Below are 16,233 nucleotides of genomic sequence, written 5' to 3'. Positions count from 1 at the left end.
TCTGTGTTCCTGTGTCCTGAGACATGTCATGTGTGTGTCATCATGGATCAGTGGAGGTGAAGGACGTGCGTGTGTTGTGCGTGAGTGCGTGTGTTGTTTGTGTGTCATTCTTCTCCTATAATCAAGACACTGGAGTTGTGTATGAGAGCACATCTGAGTTGAAATCATTAACCCTTCCAGCCTTCCACCAATATTGTTCACCAGCAATAAACTTGAAAAATTCTGCAGAGTAGGGGTGGGGGGGGGTCAATCCAACTACTGTAAATAACCGTCTGTGCAACCGCCTATGGCTGTTAAAGAGGTCATGTGTCATGCAGATGTGTGGGCACTTCAACACTCCCACAGGTCTACGGCTGCCTTCCTCTGCACCTGAGACACCATAATATTTGACTTCCACAGTTCTATTTATCCTCCTAGATGTTAGCATGTCTTAGCATCGTGAGTGTCTGCATAGGACAGTGTTTGACAGCTACGGACCTGAGGTCAGGTCAGGGAAAGCATCCGTGGGTAATTCTCATCTGTCCCAGAGTAAAGACTGAGGGCCGGAGTGATGAGAGGCATTCCTCCCACTAAAGTCATGTTAGATTAGGAGAGGTGGGGGGTGGGGAGTGGGGGGTGATGTAGGTGAAGGAAAGTGAGGCATAGAGGAGGTTTCTGTTTACATGCTCAGAATGTTTGGCATACCTGTGGATCACGAACAGCCCTGAGCCAGAGATAAGAGTCAGCATTAGTTCCCTGCAGCACAAGATTTTCAGCAGTGTCCAAAAACAACAAACCCTCGGATTCAGAGAGATGGTTATGAACAAGTAGATTTAAAAAAAAAAAAAAACACGCAGCTGACACACTTTGCCAGGATGTGAGTTTGTGATAATGACAGAACATCATAACACCCAATGTGTAGATTCAAGGGCAGACATCTTGAAGAGCCACAGACCCAGATGAGTGACCTCGCACCTAATAATCACTGCTGCCTGTTCACCTTCAAATAAAGATTAGACGTGCTTTGCATTCTCGCTGTATCTGCTGGGTGGCGTCAAGGCTGCGAGATGTCTGCTGTAACACAAGAAGCTCTCAGTTTCTCTGTGTAGAGATGTTCACGTCCCCCAAATCAAGAGAAATACTGCTTCACCGCTTTATAACGAAGGCACTTCACTTCCTGACCCACGGGTCAAGTGTTGCAACTCAGTTCCTGGTGTGCCCTCTGGTGCATCCAGACAAAATGTAAGACTGTGATTGTACAAGCTTGTAGATGTGTGTGTGTGTGTGTGTGTGTGTGTGTGTGTGTGTGTGTGTGTGTGTGTGTGTGTGTGTGTGTGTGTGTGTGTGTGTGTGTGTGTGTGTGTGTGTGTGTGTGTGTGTGTGTGTGTGTGTGTGCTCCTTTCTTTTTTCAGGGCAGTAATACAGAATGTTATCTTACTGTACATATACTGTGTTTATTTTGTTTAACTAAACGGCTTTAAATACAATAGATAGAACTGCTTGTCCTGTCGTCATTGTAATGTCGTTATATTATCATGAGATGTTCAACTCTCCTCCTCTTTCCTGCAGGTCTGTGTCCTGACTGGGATCAGTGGGATCAGACCAAACCAGTGGACAACGCCCGCGAGGCCATGCAGCAAGCAGACGACTGGCTGGGCATCCCACAGGTAAGAGAAATACCATTAATGACCCGCCACAGTCTGGGAAATCTTTAACACCACAGTTTTATAATGAATGTGCTCAGTCTGCCCCGGAGAGATTCAGCTGGGTGTGGGACGATCCCCTCGTGGGACCTCTCCCCGCCGCTGGCTGGCCCTTGTTAGGCGCGTGTCCTCAGTTGCAGTGCGTCCCCGTCTCTCCCTGCGGGGAGGGACGGGGCTCCTGACTGTCCTCAGTGCGTCAGGGGTCTGCGTCGATGTCTGCAACCCACCAGACCGTCTTGAAACAAGGACCCCGTCTCGTTTACCATGCTTCGTGGTCGTGACTCCACCATTCATATCCTATGTCCCGAGCCAATCCTCAGGATCCAGGCGTATTTTAATGGTTCGCAATGAGCTAAAAGAAAGAAAGCTGATGAAGATCTGATCCTTTCTTTACTCTCTGTTCCTGTGTTTCGTCTCCTCGGCCTGCTGGTGTTGCAGCTCTTACCTCTTTACCACGGCCGGCCTCTACGGTGCAGCGTTCCACTGCATGCTAGAGCGTGTGTGAATCTGAAAAATGATATGTTAAAATACATGGATTGGCTAAGCTACAATGCTAATCTTCATTAACAAAGAGCAGACTACAAAACATTCAGGTAGGCGGCAGATTATATCAGCTGTCACTAAATAATGTTAATTCTGGTGTCTTTTCCCTGAATGCAGATGTCTGCACTCTGCCAAAGAACCTCCACTCTGTAACACCACTGTTCAACCACGAGAGCTTCTCCAACATGGTGATACATGTTCTCTGTAGAGGATCACAACACTTTCATCTTTAGCATATCAATGAGTTAAGCTGATAAACTCAATGTATTTGAGCAGCTGTTATCTCATAATGTTAGATACATAGTTAAACAACATTTAGGTAAATATAAGACTCAGATTAAAGGCCAAAAAAACCTTGATCGGGAAACCCTTAGCTTTTTGCAAATATTACTGAAACTAGGAGGAAATTTTAGCTGCAGATTAATACACATTTGGTGCTCTAGTGAGTATTTGATTTAGTTGACAATAAGAAAAGATCACCAGACTCATCCTTAAAGGAGATCATGGAGCACCTTGGTAGCCACGTGTTTACAGCTTATGCCATACAGCTGCAGCGTCCCGGGTTTGATACCGACCTTGGAGCCTTGGTTGCATGTCATACCCCTCTCTTTGTGTCCCCCATTTCTATACCGTCCTCTGTTAAATAAAGACAAAAAATTCCAAGAAAATAATCTTTAAAAAAAGAGGCCACCTTATTCTTTAATACTAGAGGACTACTGAGAAGGTTTGTTTGACGGGTTTGAAATCACTGAGAGTGTCCTCCACGGGACAGAACCTAATTAACATACCGAAACAATGTGGAGTCTGGTGGTGAGCTCACCTGGACGTTATGTAGCGAATCAACTCAAACATTTTATCCCCTGTAGTGTTTGTCCAGAGTGAAAACGTTCCACATTACACAGGGAGATTAGAACTGAACTTTTAGTTGTCTGGTTCTTAGGGCCGCTCTGGTGAAAGTCTGACAGTGTTTTGTTGGTATGGTTGGCACAGCGCTGGCAGCTGGCGCAGCATAGCGTGCTGGCAGTTGACTCTGTGGTCGCTGCCGTTTCCGCCTTCGGCTGGGTTTCAGCTCAGAAGCTGTCTCTGTCCCTTCCCCTGGTGTCTCTGTGGGCTGTCAGCATGTCTGTATGTGTGGGCGCCTGCTGGGTTGCGTGTGAGAACGTCTCAGGTACTTTCTGAGCCAAGCAAGAGGCTGGTATGTGGTTTTTAACACAAAATCACAACACCGCTCAGTTGATTGTTGTGGGTAGGACAGTCTCCATGGCAACTAATGGAGCACTGCGTCGGGCTGCGCAGCTTCCCTTCAACCAGGAAACATGCTAACAAGAACATTTGTCTTCCTGTCCCGTCCTGTTAGGTGATAACTCCTGAAGAGATCGTGGACCCCAATGTGGACGAACACTCAGTGATGACTTACCTGTCCCAGTTCCCCAAGGCTAAACTGAAGCCTGGCGCACCGCTACGACCCAAACTCAACCCCAAGAAGGCCCGCGCCTATGGGCCAGGTACACACACACACACACACACACACACACACACACACACACACACACACACACACACACACACATCCGTTGCATTGAGCTGAGCAGCAAGATCAATTTAGAGCAGGGAGGATTTACATGTTTATTAGAGCCAAGGACCCAAAAAACTGTGAGCTAGTGCAAGAGGTTGGGCTCGAGGGGTAAGAATGAATTTCAGATTGTTCTGGATACTGCCTTAAATCTGACATGTGTTTCTACAGCCCTGTGTGTTCAGGATCATACGTTCTAACGTTCTGTCCCAACGCTCCTCTCTGAAGGTGTGGAACCCGTCGGTAATGTTGTGATGAAGAAGGCTTTGTTCACCGTTGAGACCATCAGCGCAGGAATGGGAGAGGTGCTGGTTTACGTGGAGGACCCTGCAGGACACAGAGAGGAGGTGAGGCACTGTGGTTTAGTACGACGCATATTGTGGTAGGTAAAAAATGAATCAATTACAGAGCTGGAGGAGAGGGGTAATGTTCCGAGAAAAAAGTGGTACATTTTCAAGAACAAAACTTGAATATTCTCTTGGATTATAAAGTCATAAATTTGCCACATTAATCTCAGTGAATATCCATATTTAATCTCAGAATCTCTTTCTCTGAATATTACCTCACTCCCCTGACTTCATAATTTTTTTTGAGGGAGTTTTTCCTGTTCCGATGTGAGTGTTCCGGGGCAGAGGATGTCGTATGTGTACAGATTGTAAAGCCCTCTGAGGCAATTTGTAATTTGTGTTTTTGGGCTATACAAAAATAAATTGAATTGAATTGAGTTTAAAATTGAATAATATATATTATTTTCCCTACAATGGCTCTAATATGCCATTGTAGTTAGGTCCTTCTGAGATACTTCAACTTTGTTGGTCATCATGACATACTATGTTGTTAATGCTTTCAACTATGTCCTCCAGGCTAAAGTGACTGCCAACAATGATAAGAACCGCACCTACTCGTGTTTCTACATCCCTAAAGTCACAGGCATGCACAAGGTGAGCTTCTTCATCCCTTCTTTCTTACACGGCTGTCATATGACTCTAAGGGGCCTTGTGGACCGTTTACTGTGTGGGTATTGGATGCTCGTAGTCGGTGATGGAAAGTACATTTATTTATTTTGGGTACTTGTACTTATTAGTAGTATTTCCATTTTATGCTACTTTCTACTTCTACTCCACCAAATTTTACATTCAAATAATGTACTTTTGACTGGGATCATTATCTTATGTGTAAGGCAACATTACACTTGCAATAAATACATAGACATAAACTAATTGAATTATTTATTATAATGATAATAAGTTGTACACCAGCAACTTGATAAAATATCTTCAGAGTTATTAGGAATTGATATTCACGTGTAGACCTTTTACTACAGCAACACATTGGTCAAAGCTTAAACAGGAATCACAGTATATAATGTATCTGGTATAAAATCATAGAACTGAATTGAATAGTTCAGCCCCACTGTCACAGATGCCAGATCCAGCTGTTTGAGTCAGTATCGGCCTGATATCTGTATCAGTGCATCCATAGTTTGCTCCACTTGATCAGCTACAACACAAATACTGCTCAATATTGAATCCGTCAGTAATAATTCTATGATAAACAGAATTTGACTCGTGGGGTTCCAGGCACTCAGCTCGCTCTCCGTTCTGCTCTGTAGGTGACGGTGCTGTTTGCAGGGCAGCACATCTCTAAGAGCCCCTTCGAGGTGGAGATCGGCAAGTCTCAGGGAGACTCAAGCAAGGCCACGGCCCAGGGACCAGGCCTCGAGCCCTCTGGAAACATCGCCAACAAGAGCACTTACTTTGACGTCTACACAGCAGGTAATGGCATGGACGATGGGAGTGAGGTCCGGCTGCTCTGCTAGCACCTGGTTAGAAAGTCTGCGTGGATTTACTGTGCGCTTTAATTCTTCTCCCGCTCTTGTATTCCCTCCTCCCGCTCCTGTCTGTCTCAGGCGCCGGTGTTGGCGAGGTGGAGGTGATGATCATCGACCCTGCCGGCAAGAACACCATGGTGACCTGCACCATAGAGGACAAGGGTAACAGTAGCTACCACTGCACCTACAAACCCACCCAGGAGGGCCAGCATACCATCTACGTCACCTTCGCCGGTGGTCAGATCAGCAAGAGTCCCTTCACAGTCACCGTGGGAGAGGGTAGGAGTTCTACATGTAGTCCTATTACAGCATCATTAGGATAGGAAGAGCTTTAATGTTTTCTGTAAATCACCAACATTACATTAAAGTCTGAGATCTCAGTCTCTAATCACTATCAGCTAGTTCACTGTCTTAAAGGCAAAATACATTTTTTTTAAATGTTCTTTCTTCAGTTGTGTCTAATGCTTTCCTGTCTTTTCCTGCCACCGTATGGGATGCCGTGTCCTCTCTTCCTTCTCTTTGATAGCGGCCCGGTGGTATCTCTCCTCTCTCTGGAACGGCCTCTTCCTTCTGCTGTCATTTCCTGTTTCCTGGGATCTCTCTTGGGTACCCACTGTGTGCGTGTGCGATTGCATGCATGACTGGGTGACGCCGCGTGTGCGTGTAGATATTTGTGTGGCGTGTGTCCTCTCTAAACTCTAAATGTATCAGCCGTCCCGTCCATGAGGACATGGCCGAAGGAGAACCTCACAAACACATTCTCAGATGTTGATGGAAGAGTCCCACCAGCTAACAGATGCTTCATTTCTTCCAGCTCACTAGTAGTCTTAGGTTTACACATGGACACAGTTGCCCAGCATTGTTAAAAAATACAGCTTTTTGGTCCACATTATCTGCAGCTCTTCTCTAAGCATAATTAGTCAAAGAATCTTTCAAAATTTGGTGGGTTGTTCTTATAAATCGCTTATAACCTAGAAAGCAATAGTTAATTATGTATTAACCATTAATAAAACAATTATTTATAACCCATAAGTTCTTCATAAAACGTGCCTTCTTAAGGGCTTTCACATTGGTGTGTTGCATAATTCTCGCTTGCAGATATTATATGTCTAGGGTTTTAAAAATTGTGAAAGGTAAGAACAGAAGGAGTGGATCTGGTCTGCGCTGCCTTTGTCAAGGTTGTAATGAAGACTAATAAAGTTTGTCTCCCTTGTTCCGACTACGGAGCTACTGTTGCTTCATAAATATAGGCACAACTCAACCTGTCCGTGATTGGTTGATGCCTTTATTCTTGGTGCGACGGCTCAGAAACAGCAGCCTTGTTCCAAAAAAAAAAGAATACATTGTTTCTTATTCGCCAAGTAATATTCACGTTCTGTGTGAAAGTGTTCATGACTTAACAACAGTTTTGAAAAAATAGATTTACATGTGAGTTAAAGAGATGAACAATGGAGGTTATGTGCAACAAACTTCTCTATTATTGGAATATACAGGTTAGAAATCACCATATGAAAGTATTCAAGTAGAACTATTTATAATGAATAATCATTTGTGCTTGTGCTTTTGCCGATTACACCAGACCTGCACACGTCACCTGCTGACATCAAAATAGGTTTTGATATAATGACATATAACTGCATTCTTCCTCTTAGAATGCCAAGTAGTCCACTTCCTGGAACTTATCTGGGTCCCACGTAAGTGGCCTCTCTTCCTGTGGGGCTTCCTTTGCTTCCTGCAGGGCATCAAGCTGTGACTCAGCAGCCCCTATTTTATGCACTTTTTAATCAGGAGATATGGAGGAAACTCCACTCTACTTCCTGTGTGAGGATAAAGGCTCATTTCCTTTCCTGTGGTCTGTGAATTCACTCCGTGGGATAAGATAGATGGGGGGTGGCAGGAGGGGTGTGCAGGATGGGAGGAAGGTGGGAAGCTTTCCAGCAACCTTTCGTTCTTCTTAAACGATCTTTCCTCTTCTCCTCACTGAAACCACTGAACTCACACATTGTCATATTGTTGGAGTCAGAATAGCTGTTTCTCTCTCTCACTCTTTCATTGTGTGTTTCTCTCCACAGCATGCAACCCCAGCCTCTGCAAAGCTAAGGGTCGTGGTCTGCAGCCAAAGGGACTGAGGGTGAAGGAGACTGCTGACTTTCAGGTTTACACCAAAGGAGCCGGAACCGGGGAGCTCAAAGTCACCATCAAGGGGCCCAGTGAGTTGCACTGCAAACACCAGTCTTGTTTTCAGTCCGTTGATGGAAACGCATCACTTTACAACATAGTGGAGCGTTAAGCTCCCAAAGAGCCAGATGTTTTTGTTCAAGAATTGGTGGAGATCAAAGCGGAGCTGTAAGAAGAGGGAATATGGGAATTACAGAAGAAACAACATTCCAAATGAATGCAAAATATTCCCTATTTCTGCCTTTTATTTAAAGCGACTGTTTACAGTTAGCTGTAGCTGTTGCTAACTGTTATCAATGGAAAGTAGCTGTAGCTTGCTCAAAAAGTGCCTATAGGTTGCTTATTGTGTGCTAATTTCCAAGTATAAAAGATGGAATTTCACAAAATGTAGTCAAACAAAGCTCAACAGACTCTTACTAGCTTTATCATCAGCTGGTATTGTTATCAATGGATGACTTTCTTTAAGGTCAAAAAAGTCACTTGTGTCCCTCTGCTTCATTCTGGAAAAAAAATGAACTAAAAGGGGTTTTAGAATGAATCAAACCTAGCTTGAAAACGAGATCTATTTTGCGACGGGATCACAACAGTTGTGACATTTGGTGAAGATTAAAAAAAAAAAAAAAAAAGGGGGGGGTACTGATTGTCATTTCTGTTTGCAGAGGGACTGGAGGAGCCGTGTAAAAGGAAAGATCTTGGAGATGGTGCGTACGGTTTTGAGTATTACCCTACCACACCTGGAACATATACCATCACCATCACCTGGGGAGGACAGCACATCCCCCGCAGGTACACACACACACACTCACACTCACACTCACATACACACACTCACATGGAAAGAAGTGCCACATTGAACTACATTGACTTGTCGCTGCGACTGATCGCTCTCTGCTCCGTTTAGTCCCATTGAGGTCAAGATTGGCGCTGAGGCCGGCCCACAGAAGGTGAGGGCCTGGGGTCCGGGGCTGGAGTGCGGCATTGTTGGCAAATCTGCTGACTTTGTGGTGGAGGCTGTTGGAGACAACGTCGGTACACTGGGTGAGTAATCTGGAGAGACTGCAGAGACAACACGCACTGTAAAAGCATCCTGAAAGCATGTGTCGTAAGTTTCCAAAGTTTTAACTTCAGTTACTCACTGACAGCTCTTCTAAGCTCACTGTGTTTGTTGTTTCCCTGTTCAGGCTTCTCTGTGGAAGGTCCGTCTCAGGCCAAGATTGAATGTGACGACAAGGGCGATGGATCCTGTGACGTGCGCTACTGGCCCACAGAGCCTGGGGAGTATGCAGTGCATGTGCTTTGCAACAGCGAAGACATTCAACACTCTCCCTTCATGGCTGAGATTGTCAACCCACCAGCTAAAGACTTCTACCCCGACAAGGTATACGCACACCCTGGGTTGTGTATGGAGGACTAAAGCTGTCATTATGATAAATAAATGAATTACTCAATGTGTAAAGAAAGTAGAAAGTAGTGGAACTGATAAAAGCCTCAGTTATGAAATACATGTGCAGGTTAATATGAAAATAAATAAATATGCACAGAAATAGAAAAATATATTTAAAAAATATATATATATATGTATTTGACAAATTACCTATTTTGGACAAATTTTTTTCGTATCTGATTATTTATGATTATAAATTCATTATTATTACCATCAAGAACCACACCCCTTTAATTAACATATGTGAAGAAATACAGCAATAAATAAAAGCAGAAATAAATAAATAAAATCAGAAAATAATAAATTGGGAAATAATTAAATATGAAATAAATCCATACAAAATAATTATTTTGTCAAATAGATAAATTGTTATTTATTTATTTAGTGCATATTTATTAATTTACAAATGAACCTACACATTTATTTGATACATTTCTTTCTTTGTAATTTTATTTATTGAGTCATTTATTCATTTCTTATAATGATAGCTTTACAAGTGCACTTCCATGTTGTGCAGCTGCAAAACAGACATACAACTGAATGATCAATTATTTCTTTTTGTTGAAATCGTTTTATGTCATAGCACTTCAAAGGTAGAACTGTCTTCCTGAAGCTCACTGAATGTGTTGATTCCAGGTCAAGGCGTTTGGTCCAGGCCTTCAAAGCAGCGGTTTGGCTGTTGGAAAGCCCACTGAGTTCACAGTCGATGCCAAGCAAGGAGGAAAAGCTCCTCTGAAGATTGCGGCTCAGGTAGTGTGTGTGTGTGTGTGTGTGTGTGTGTGTGTGTGTGTGTGTGTGTGTGTGTGTGTGTGTGTGTGTGTGTGTGTGTGTCTCTGTCTCTGTCTCTGTGTCTGTGTGTTCCAGCTTATGAACATTTCTTCACCTCGGCCTTCATGGTCTGAACACATTTTGATTCCACTTGTCTCATTTCATTTTCCACATCCGCACAGGACGGAGAAGGTTCTCCTGTGGATGTACAGGTTAAGGATAATGGCAACGGCACATACGCCTGTACTTACACTCCTCGTAAACCAGTAAAACACACCGCCATGGTCTCCTGGGGAGGAGTTAACATCCCTGACAGCCCATTCAGAGTAAGTACGCTGAGAGAGGGGTTTCACAAAGGACATCCTATCACAGGAAAGCCTCTTAAGCTGTTGTGTTTTTTGATCACAGATGAATATCGGAGCAGGCTGTCATCCAAACAAGGTGAAGGTCTCAGGACCAGGGGTGGCCAAGACCGGCCTCAAGGCCTTCGAGCCAACATACTTCACTGTTGACTGTGCAGAGGCTGGGCAAGGTAGAGCCACTAAAAACTGTTGCATCCTTTCACACAATAATTCACAGCAGTATTTTATACCACAATGGATGTGTTATAAACCATATAAGTAGCTTGGTCAGGAGATCTGCAGTGTGTATTTAATACTAGTTCATAAAAAATGGATCAAATTTCTGTGTGTAATGTTAAAGGGGTTACTTGTAGATTTATAGAGCAAGCGTCCTTCAGCACATTGTTTCAGGTTTCCAGACTGTAATTTCCTCTCTAACTGTTCTAGAACATAGTCCAGTGCAACTACCTGTCCTGCACCAAATGACAGCTACTGTAGACAAAGTTAGTAACTAGTTAGTGCAGAAAGTGGAGCATTCTGCAGCTAGGAGGCCAGATAATTCCCTCAGGACAGAGACAGGACTCCAGATGAAAGCTAATGTTGCCCTGTGTCTTGTGGATGTGTAAATAGGCATTTGATGTGAATAAGTTGCCTTGAAGGAATAGTTTGGATGTCTTGAAAGTGTGGTTGTATGAGGTTCTTCTCCATAGTCCGTATATTACCAACAGTAGATGGAGTTTGTAGAAACAGTTTCTTTCAATGAAGTCTGGTGGTTTGGGTGAGCGCCCTGATGGATATAACAGCTTCAGTTTCCTGTCAGAAAGGGCTGTCTGACAACAAGGTAGAACATATTATTTTAGGTGTCTAAAATACATCACAGCAGTACATTGATTTGTTCTTGTGCTCCATCTCCTGTAGTAATATGGAGAAGTAGCTCATACAATCACACTTCTAAACATCTGTACTGTCCCTTTAAGATATGTCATTGTTGTGTTTTATCTGCTTCCACTGCCCCCAAGTGACCAAAGCTTAACATTTTTTATAATTTATTTTAGTTATCACCCCTTAACTCATTAATTGAAATACAACAATAGAGGCAAAATGGCTGCACTGAATGGCTGTGAAGTATCAGAAGTGTGTGTGTCATGATGACTTTTGTCTCCTGCCCTCAGGTGACATCAGTATAGGAATCAAGTGTGCCCCTGGAGTGGTGGGACCCGCAGAGGCCGACATCGACTTTGACATCATTCGGAACGACAACGACACGTTCACTGTCAAGTACACTCCTCCTGGAGCCGGCAGCTACACCATCATGGTCCTGTTTGCTGACCAGGTGGGTGTGAATCCTGCAGTGTGTTGCAGCAAGAATGAGAGCAGAGTGTGTACGTGTAGGATTGGAGATTGAGTGTATTCTGTTTGTTTTCAACACATTATTGCTTCTGTTTGTTGCTTAGGCTATTCCAATGACACCCATCAGGATCAAAGTGGATCCTTCTCATGATGCCAGCAAAGTCAAGGCTGAGGGACCAGGACTCAGCCGCAGTGGTGAGGACACCTATTCAGTAGATGTGTGTGTGCATGCATTTATTTGTATGTATGCATATACTGTGTATATATACATTTTGTTATTCATCTATGTATTCAAATCTCTTCCAATTTTGTGCTAATGTTGTGATCACAGCTCATACAAACAAGCTACAAGCTGTTTTCTGTTCATTGCAATCAAACCTAAATGAAAACAACCCCCCCCCCCCCCCCCCCCCCCCCCCCCCCCAAAAAAAAAAGGTTGGGCTGTGTGTTTTCAGACAGATTTCCAGAGAGAGAATGTTGGATGGATTGAAATGTAAATTATTTTGTGATTTTAGTCAAGACTCGCTAACTCTGATTCATCCTCGTTCTCTTTCAGGAGTTGAATTGAACAAGCCCACTCATTTCACTGTGAGCACTAAAGCAGCAGGGAAGGCAAACCTGGACTGCAACTTCAGCGGCCCAACCAAAGGAGAGGCTGTCAAGGACTTTGAAATCATCAACAACCATGACAACACACACACTGTGAAATACACACCCGTGCAGCAGGTGAGATGGGAGAAGCACTCAGATTCACATCTAGTCTCTGCTAAGTCTCTCCACACACTAATGTAAAGGGGTAGTTAGATATTCTGAAGTGTGGAGTTATGAGGTGCTTATCCATAGTCGGTGTACAAACTAACTAACTGATGGAAGTGGACCAGAAACTCCTGCTTTCTGCCTGACTCCATTTCTTAATGGAGTCTGGTGTCTTTGAAGAGAGCATAAATAACAGCTTCAGGTCCCGTCAGAAACGTCTGTCTGACAGCAAGGTAAAGAGGTGAAAATATTCTAAATATAGCGATCACAAATGGTTTTTCTTTTTTTTAGGTGTCTAAAATACATCACAGTAGTACATTACTTTGCTCCTGTGCTGGTTCTCCTGTATGTTTCTTCAAACTCCAATTCAATCATGGACACATTTTTGATGGTATCATGGATAAAAAGTCTTGAGAATAATTCTTATCCAAAAAGTATGAAAGTTTTGAGGATAAGTATCCTAGTTCATCACATCTGTGTAAATTGCCTCAGAAATGTCAGAACTGTCATTTGCTTGGCCAATCCTAAACAGGCTGGGTTTATGTTGGTCCTTCTATTATATTATGCTGTTAGCCAAGGCAGCATGATTCTTAGTGTCCACCCTTTCCTACATATTTATCAGTGTGATCACATCTATGCCACCCCTCCCCTTCCTGCCCCAGGGCCCTCTGGGAGTTGCTGTGACCTACGGTGGAGATAACGTTCCCAAGAGCCCCTTCAGCGTTGCCGTGGCACCCACAGTGGACCTCAGCAAGATCAACATCACAGGCCTGGGAGACAGTGCGTACTTTCCTGTCCTCACTCTTGTACCTCTGCACCTTTCGACTTCAATCCTCATATTTATATATAATCTCAGAACATAATCAGAGCTCACTGGCCTTTTTCATGTCATTTTCTTTCATTCTGTGTGAACTGTGTGACTTAGAGCATTTATCTTGTTTTCCTGAACTTCCTTTTCTGCCAGGAAAATAAACAAATGGTAATTATGAGCTATCAAGTCAATATTCAGAGTTTATTCATAAGATGTAGGACCTAGTAAAAATTACACAATACTTAACTAATTATGAGATCATCATTTTAAATTCTGTCTCAAAATCTTGGCTAAATTAAAAAATGTGTATGTAATATAAGAGGACACATTAAACAACAATAAAACAATAAAACAAGTCTAATCCTACTGCAGGGAGGAAGACTTAGCTGCACACATAACTGGGGGCTTTTATTGTAAAGAGTCTTATTAGAAATTAAATGTGTTTATCCAACGTTTCACAGCCACTGCTTTTAACCACGAAAAATATATCCGATCACACAAGTCACATTTGAAAAGTGTAACCAGGGCCTAAGTGAAAAGTTTGACCTGGGGTCTCATAGTTCTTGATTGGTGATTTTGCCTAACCATGAATATTTTAATCATGTATTAATAATATTTTCGTTTCTTTTCATGGTTGCCCATATACACTCTCAACCATACCATTTGATATCTGGAATAGTCTTTTTCCAACCTGATCAAAAATGTCTGTTTTACAGTGATCTCTTTGCTCTGTGTCTCATTGCAGAGATGACTGTAGGCAAAGACCAGGAAGTGACTGTAAAATCAAAGGGTGCCGGTGGTCAGGGAAAGGTCGCCGCCAAGGTGACCTCACCATCAGGGAAGCCAGTGGCCAGCAAGGTGTGGCACATCATTTGCTGATTTGTATTCCACAAGCTTTGTGTCCATGTTTAAAAACCCAGATGTTGTCCTCATTAAGTTCTAAATGTCTCTAAAATCTTGCCTCTCTCACATGATGCTGTTAATATGTGGTTTTATCCATAGTTGAAACCTGTACCCATGTCTCGTTCCAGGTTGAGCCAGGGCTGAGCCCAGAGACCAGTCAGGTGAAGTTCATCCCCCGAGAGGCGGGACCATACCAGGTTGAACTGACCTATGATGGAGTGCCGATCCCTGGATCCCCCTTCAACCCGACAGCTTATCCTGTCTCCGATCCTTCCAAGGTCAGCCACTGTTACTGACAGACGGTAGTGTCGCACATCCATGGAATAAAATATGTTTAACATGTAAAAAGTCATTCATCAAGTATGTCTGTCTGTCCGTCTGTCTGTCCGCTCTCGCCCTCCCTTCTCAGGTCCGCTGCTCTGGCCCAGGCCTGGAGCGCGCCAAGGTCGGTGAAAAAGGGGAGTTCATCGTGGACTGCACCAACGCTGGCCCGGCCGAGCTGACCATCGAGATCATCTCGGACAGCGGCACCGAGGCCGAGGTTCACATCCAGGACAACGGAGACGGGACCTACACCATCACCTACATCCCCCTCTACCCCGGCTCGTATACTCTCACCATCCGATACGGAGGCCAGGATGTGCCCAACTTCCCCGCTCGGCTCACCGTGGAGCCTGCGGTCGATGCCAGCGGAGTGCGTGTCTTCGGACCAGGAGTGGAGGGCAAAGGTAAAATCCGCTGCAGAAGATCGAAATACAAGTTGTGGTTTATTGTTCACACATTTGCGCGGTATTTTGTGTTTTGGCCCCTAGATTTGATGTATTTTGTGTATGTACTTTATTTTAATTTTTCATCCCTATTCCCTTTCTTTATCTCATGGCCACATAGCACTGATCCACGTTGAAATACACTTTCTTTTTTGTGAAGTACATTGTTTCACTTCCATTACCCTCTCTGAAAATGACTCCAAAGAGTTTACAGATTTGTAATTTGGAAAAAGAAAAAAAAGAGAAAGCACTGTCACTCGTTCTCTACATCGAGAGTATCTGAATCGTACAAGCTCGTCAACATTTCACCAACGTGTATGTTCCTGTGTTTTTTTAGGTATTTTCCGTGAGGCGACCACAGACTTCACCGTGGATGCTCGTGCTCTCACACAGACCGGAGGCGACCACATCAAAACCCTCATCAGCAACCCGTCTGGCAGCCGCACTGATGCCCTGATTGCCGACCTTGGAGATGGAACCTACAGCGTAGAGTACACTCCCTACGAGGAGGGTGAGTTCGAACAGAACAGTGTGTGCAGAATTTCTAGGTTTGTTATTGGATTCTCTAACACTGACCTCATATTGTGTGAACGCCTCAGGCCCACATAGTGTGGAGGTCTGTTACGACGGCTCTCCGGTGCCCAAGAGTCCGTTCCGTGTTGGCGTCACTGAGGGCTGTGATCCAGCTCGCGTTCGTGTGCATGGTCCTGGCCTGAAAGGTGGCATCACCAACAAGCCCAACAAGTTCACGGTGGAAACCCGGTAAGTAAGGCCAAGCATTCCCTCCAGCCCCATTCAACCGCAGGAACTTTACCCAGGGACTAGGAACCAGGGTCTAAGTTAAGTTCCGAGAACATGTCACGCCCCACAAAAAGCCTAGTCGGGGGGGAGGGTAGTACTTTCTGAATGTACAGGAACTTTCGGGGTGGGGTCTATAGGGCTGACCGTCGCTGATTTGTCAAACGTACTCCTCTTCGCTGCTTCAACTCGTGTACCATCGGAAGAACCCGGCAGCAGTGCCGTGAATGAGAGATATTTACTGCTTGTTTCAAGGCGGTTACGTTCTAAAGCAAACATAAATATCCATCAAACACTCGACAGATTTACTGTGGAGGCAGACGCTCTCCTGTGCATTTCATCATCAGTAAACACTATGCAGCAGTACCTACGTTTCAGTTTTTCTGTGTTTTTAGATGAAACGGCAAACTGCCCATGTCATGTTGCTTTTTCATACGGCAGCAGACTAAATTGCCTAGTCTTTGCTGGTCTTTAGACCGCTATGGAAT

At 44.0% G+C, this 16,233-nt stretch overlaps 1 protein-coding gene across 4 annotated transcripts in view; it reads left to right on the top strand.

The window, feature by feature from the left end:
- Positions 1-16,233, top strand: part of flna (filamin A, alpha (actin binding protein 280)) — a 51,440-nt gene that overhangs the window by 20,474 nt on the left and 14,733 nt on the right. For all 4 annotated transcript variants that reach the window (XM_068732631.1, XM_068732629.1, XM_068732630.1 and 1 more), the window contains exons 4-25: positions 1,549-1,646; positions 3,583-3,730; positions 4,027-4,145; positions 4,662-4,739; positions 5,411-5,573; positions 5,708-5,908; positions 7,702-7,839; positions 8,467-8,593; positions 8,709-8,845; positions 8,989-9,185; positions 9,888-10,001; positions 10,202-10,345; positions 10,428-10,551; positions 11,533-11,693; positions 11,815-11,905; positions 12,267-12,436; positions 13,129-13,246; positions 14,023-14,135; positions 14,309-14,458; positions 14,590-14,908; positions 15,285-15,458; positions 15,547-15,709. In XM_068732631.1, coding sequence (XP_068588732.1) covers positions 1,549-1,646; positions 3,583-3,730; positions 4,027-4,145; positions 4,662-4,739; positions 5,411-5,573; positions 5,708-5,908; positions 7,702-7,839; positions 8,467-8,593; positions 8,709-8,845; positions 8,989-9,185; positions 9,888-10,001; positions 10,202-10,345; positions 10,428-10,551; positions 11,533-11,693; positions 11,815-11,905; positions 12,267-12,436; positions 13,129-13,246; positions 14,023-14,135; positions 14,309-14,458; positions 14,590-14,908; positions 15,285-15,458; positions 15,547-15,709 — 3,247 coding nt within the window. The remainder of the gene's footprint in view (positions 1-1,548; positions 1,647-3,582; positions 3,731-4,026; positions 4,146-4,661; positions 4,740-5,410; positions 5,574-5,707; positions 5,909-7,701; positions 7,840-8,466; positions 8,594-8,708; positions 8,846-8,988; positions 9,186-9,887; positions 10,002-10,201; positions 10,346-10,427; positions 10,552-11,532; positions 11,694-11,814; positions 11,906-12,266; positions 12,437-13,128; positions 13,247-14,022; positions 14,136-14,308; positions 14,459-14,589; positions 14,909-15,284; positions 15,459-15,546; positions 15,710-16,233) is intronic.

The sequence above is a fragment of the Cebidichthys violaceus genome, unplaced genomic scaffold, assembly GCF_023349555.1.
Source record: "Cebidichthys violaceus isolate CVI_PGR_0920_01 unplaced genomic scaffold, fCebVio1.0.p SCAF_6, whole genome shotgun sequence".
Lineage (NCBI taxonomy): Eukaryota > Metazoa > Chordata > Actinopteri > Perciformes > Stichaeidae > Cebidichthys > Cebidichthys violaceus.
The sequence above is the reverse complement of the archived record's forward strand: the minus strand, read 5'-3'. Positions and strand labels throughout refer to the sequence as shown.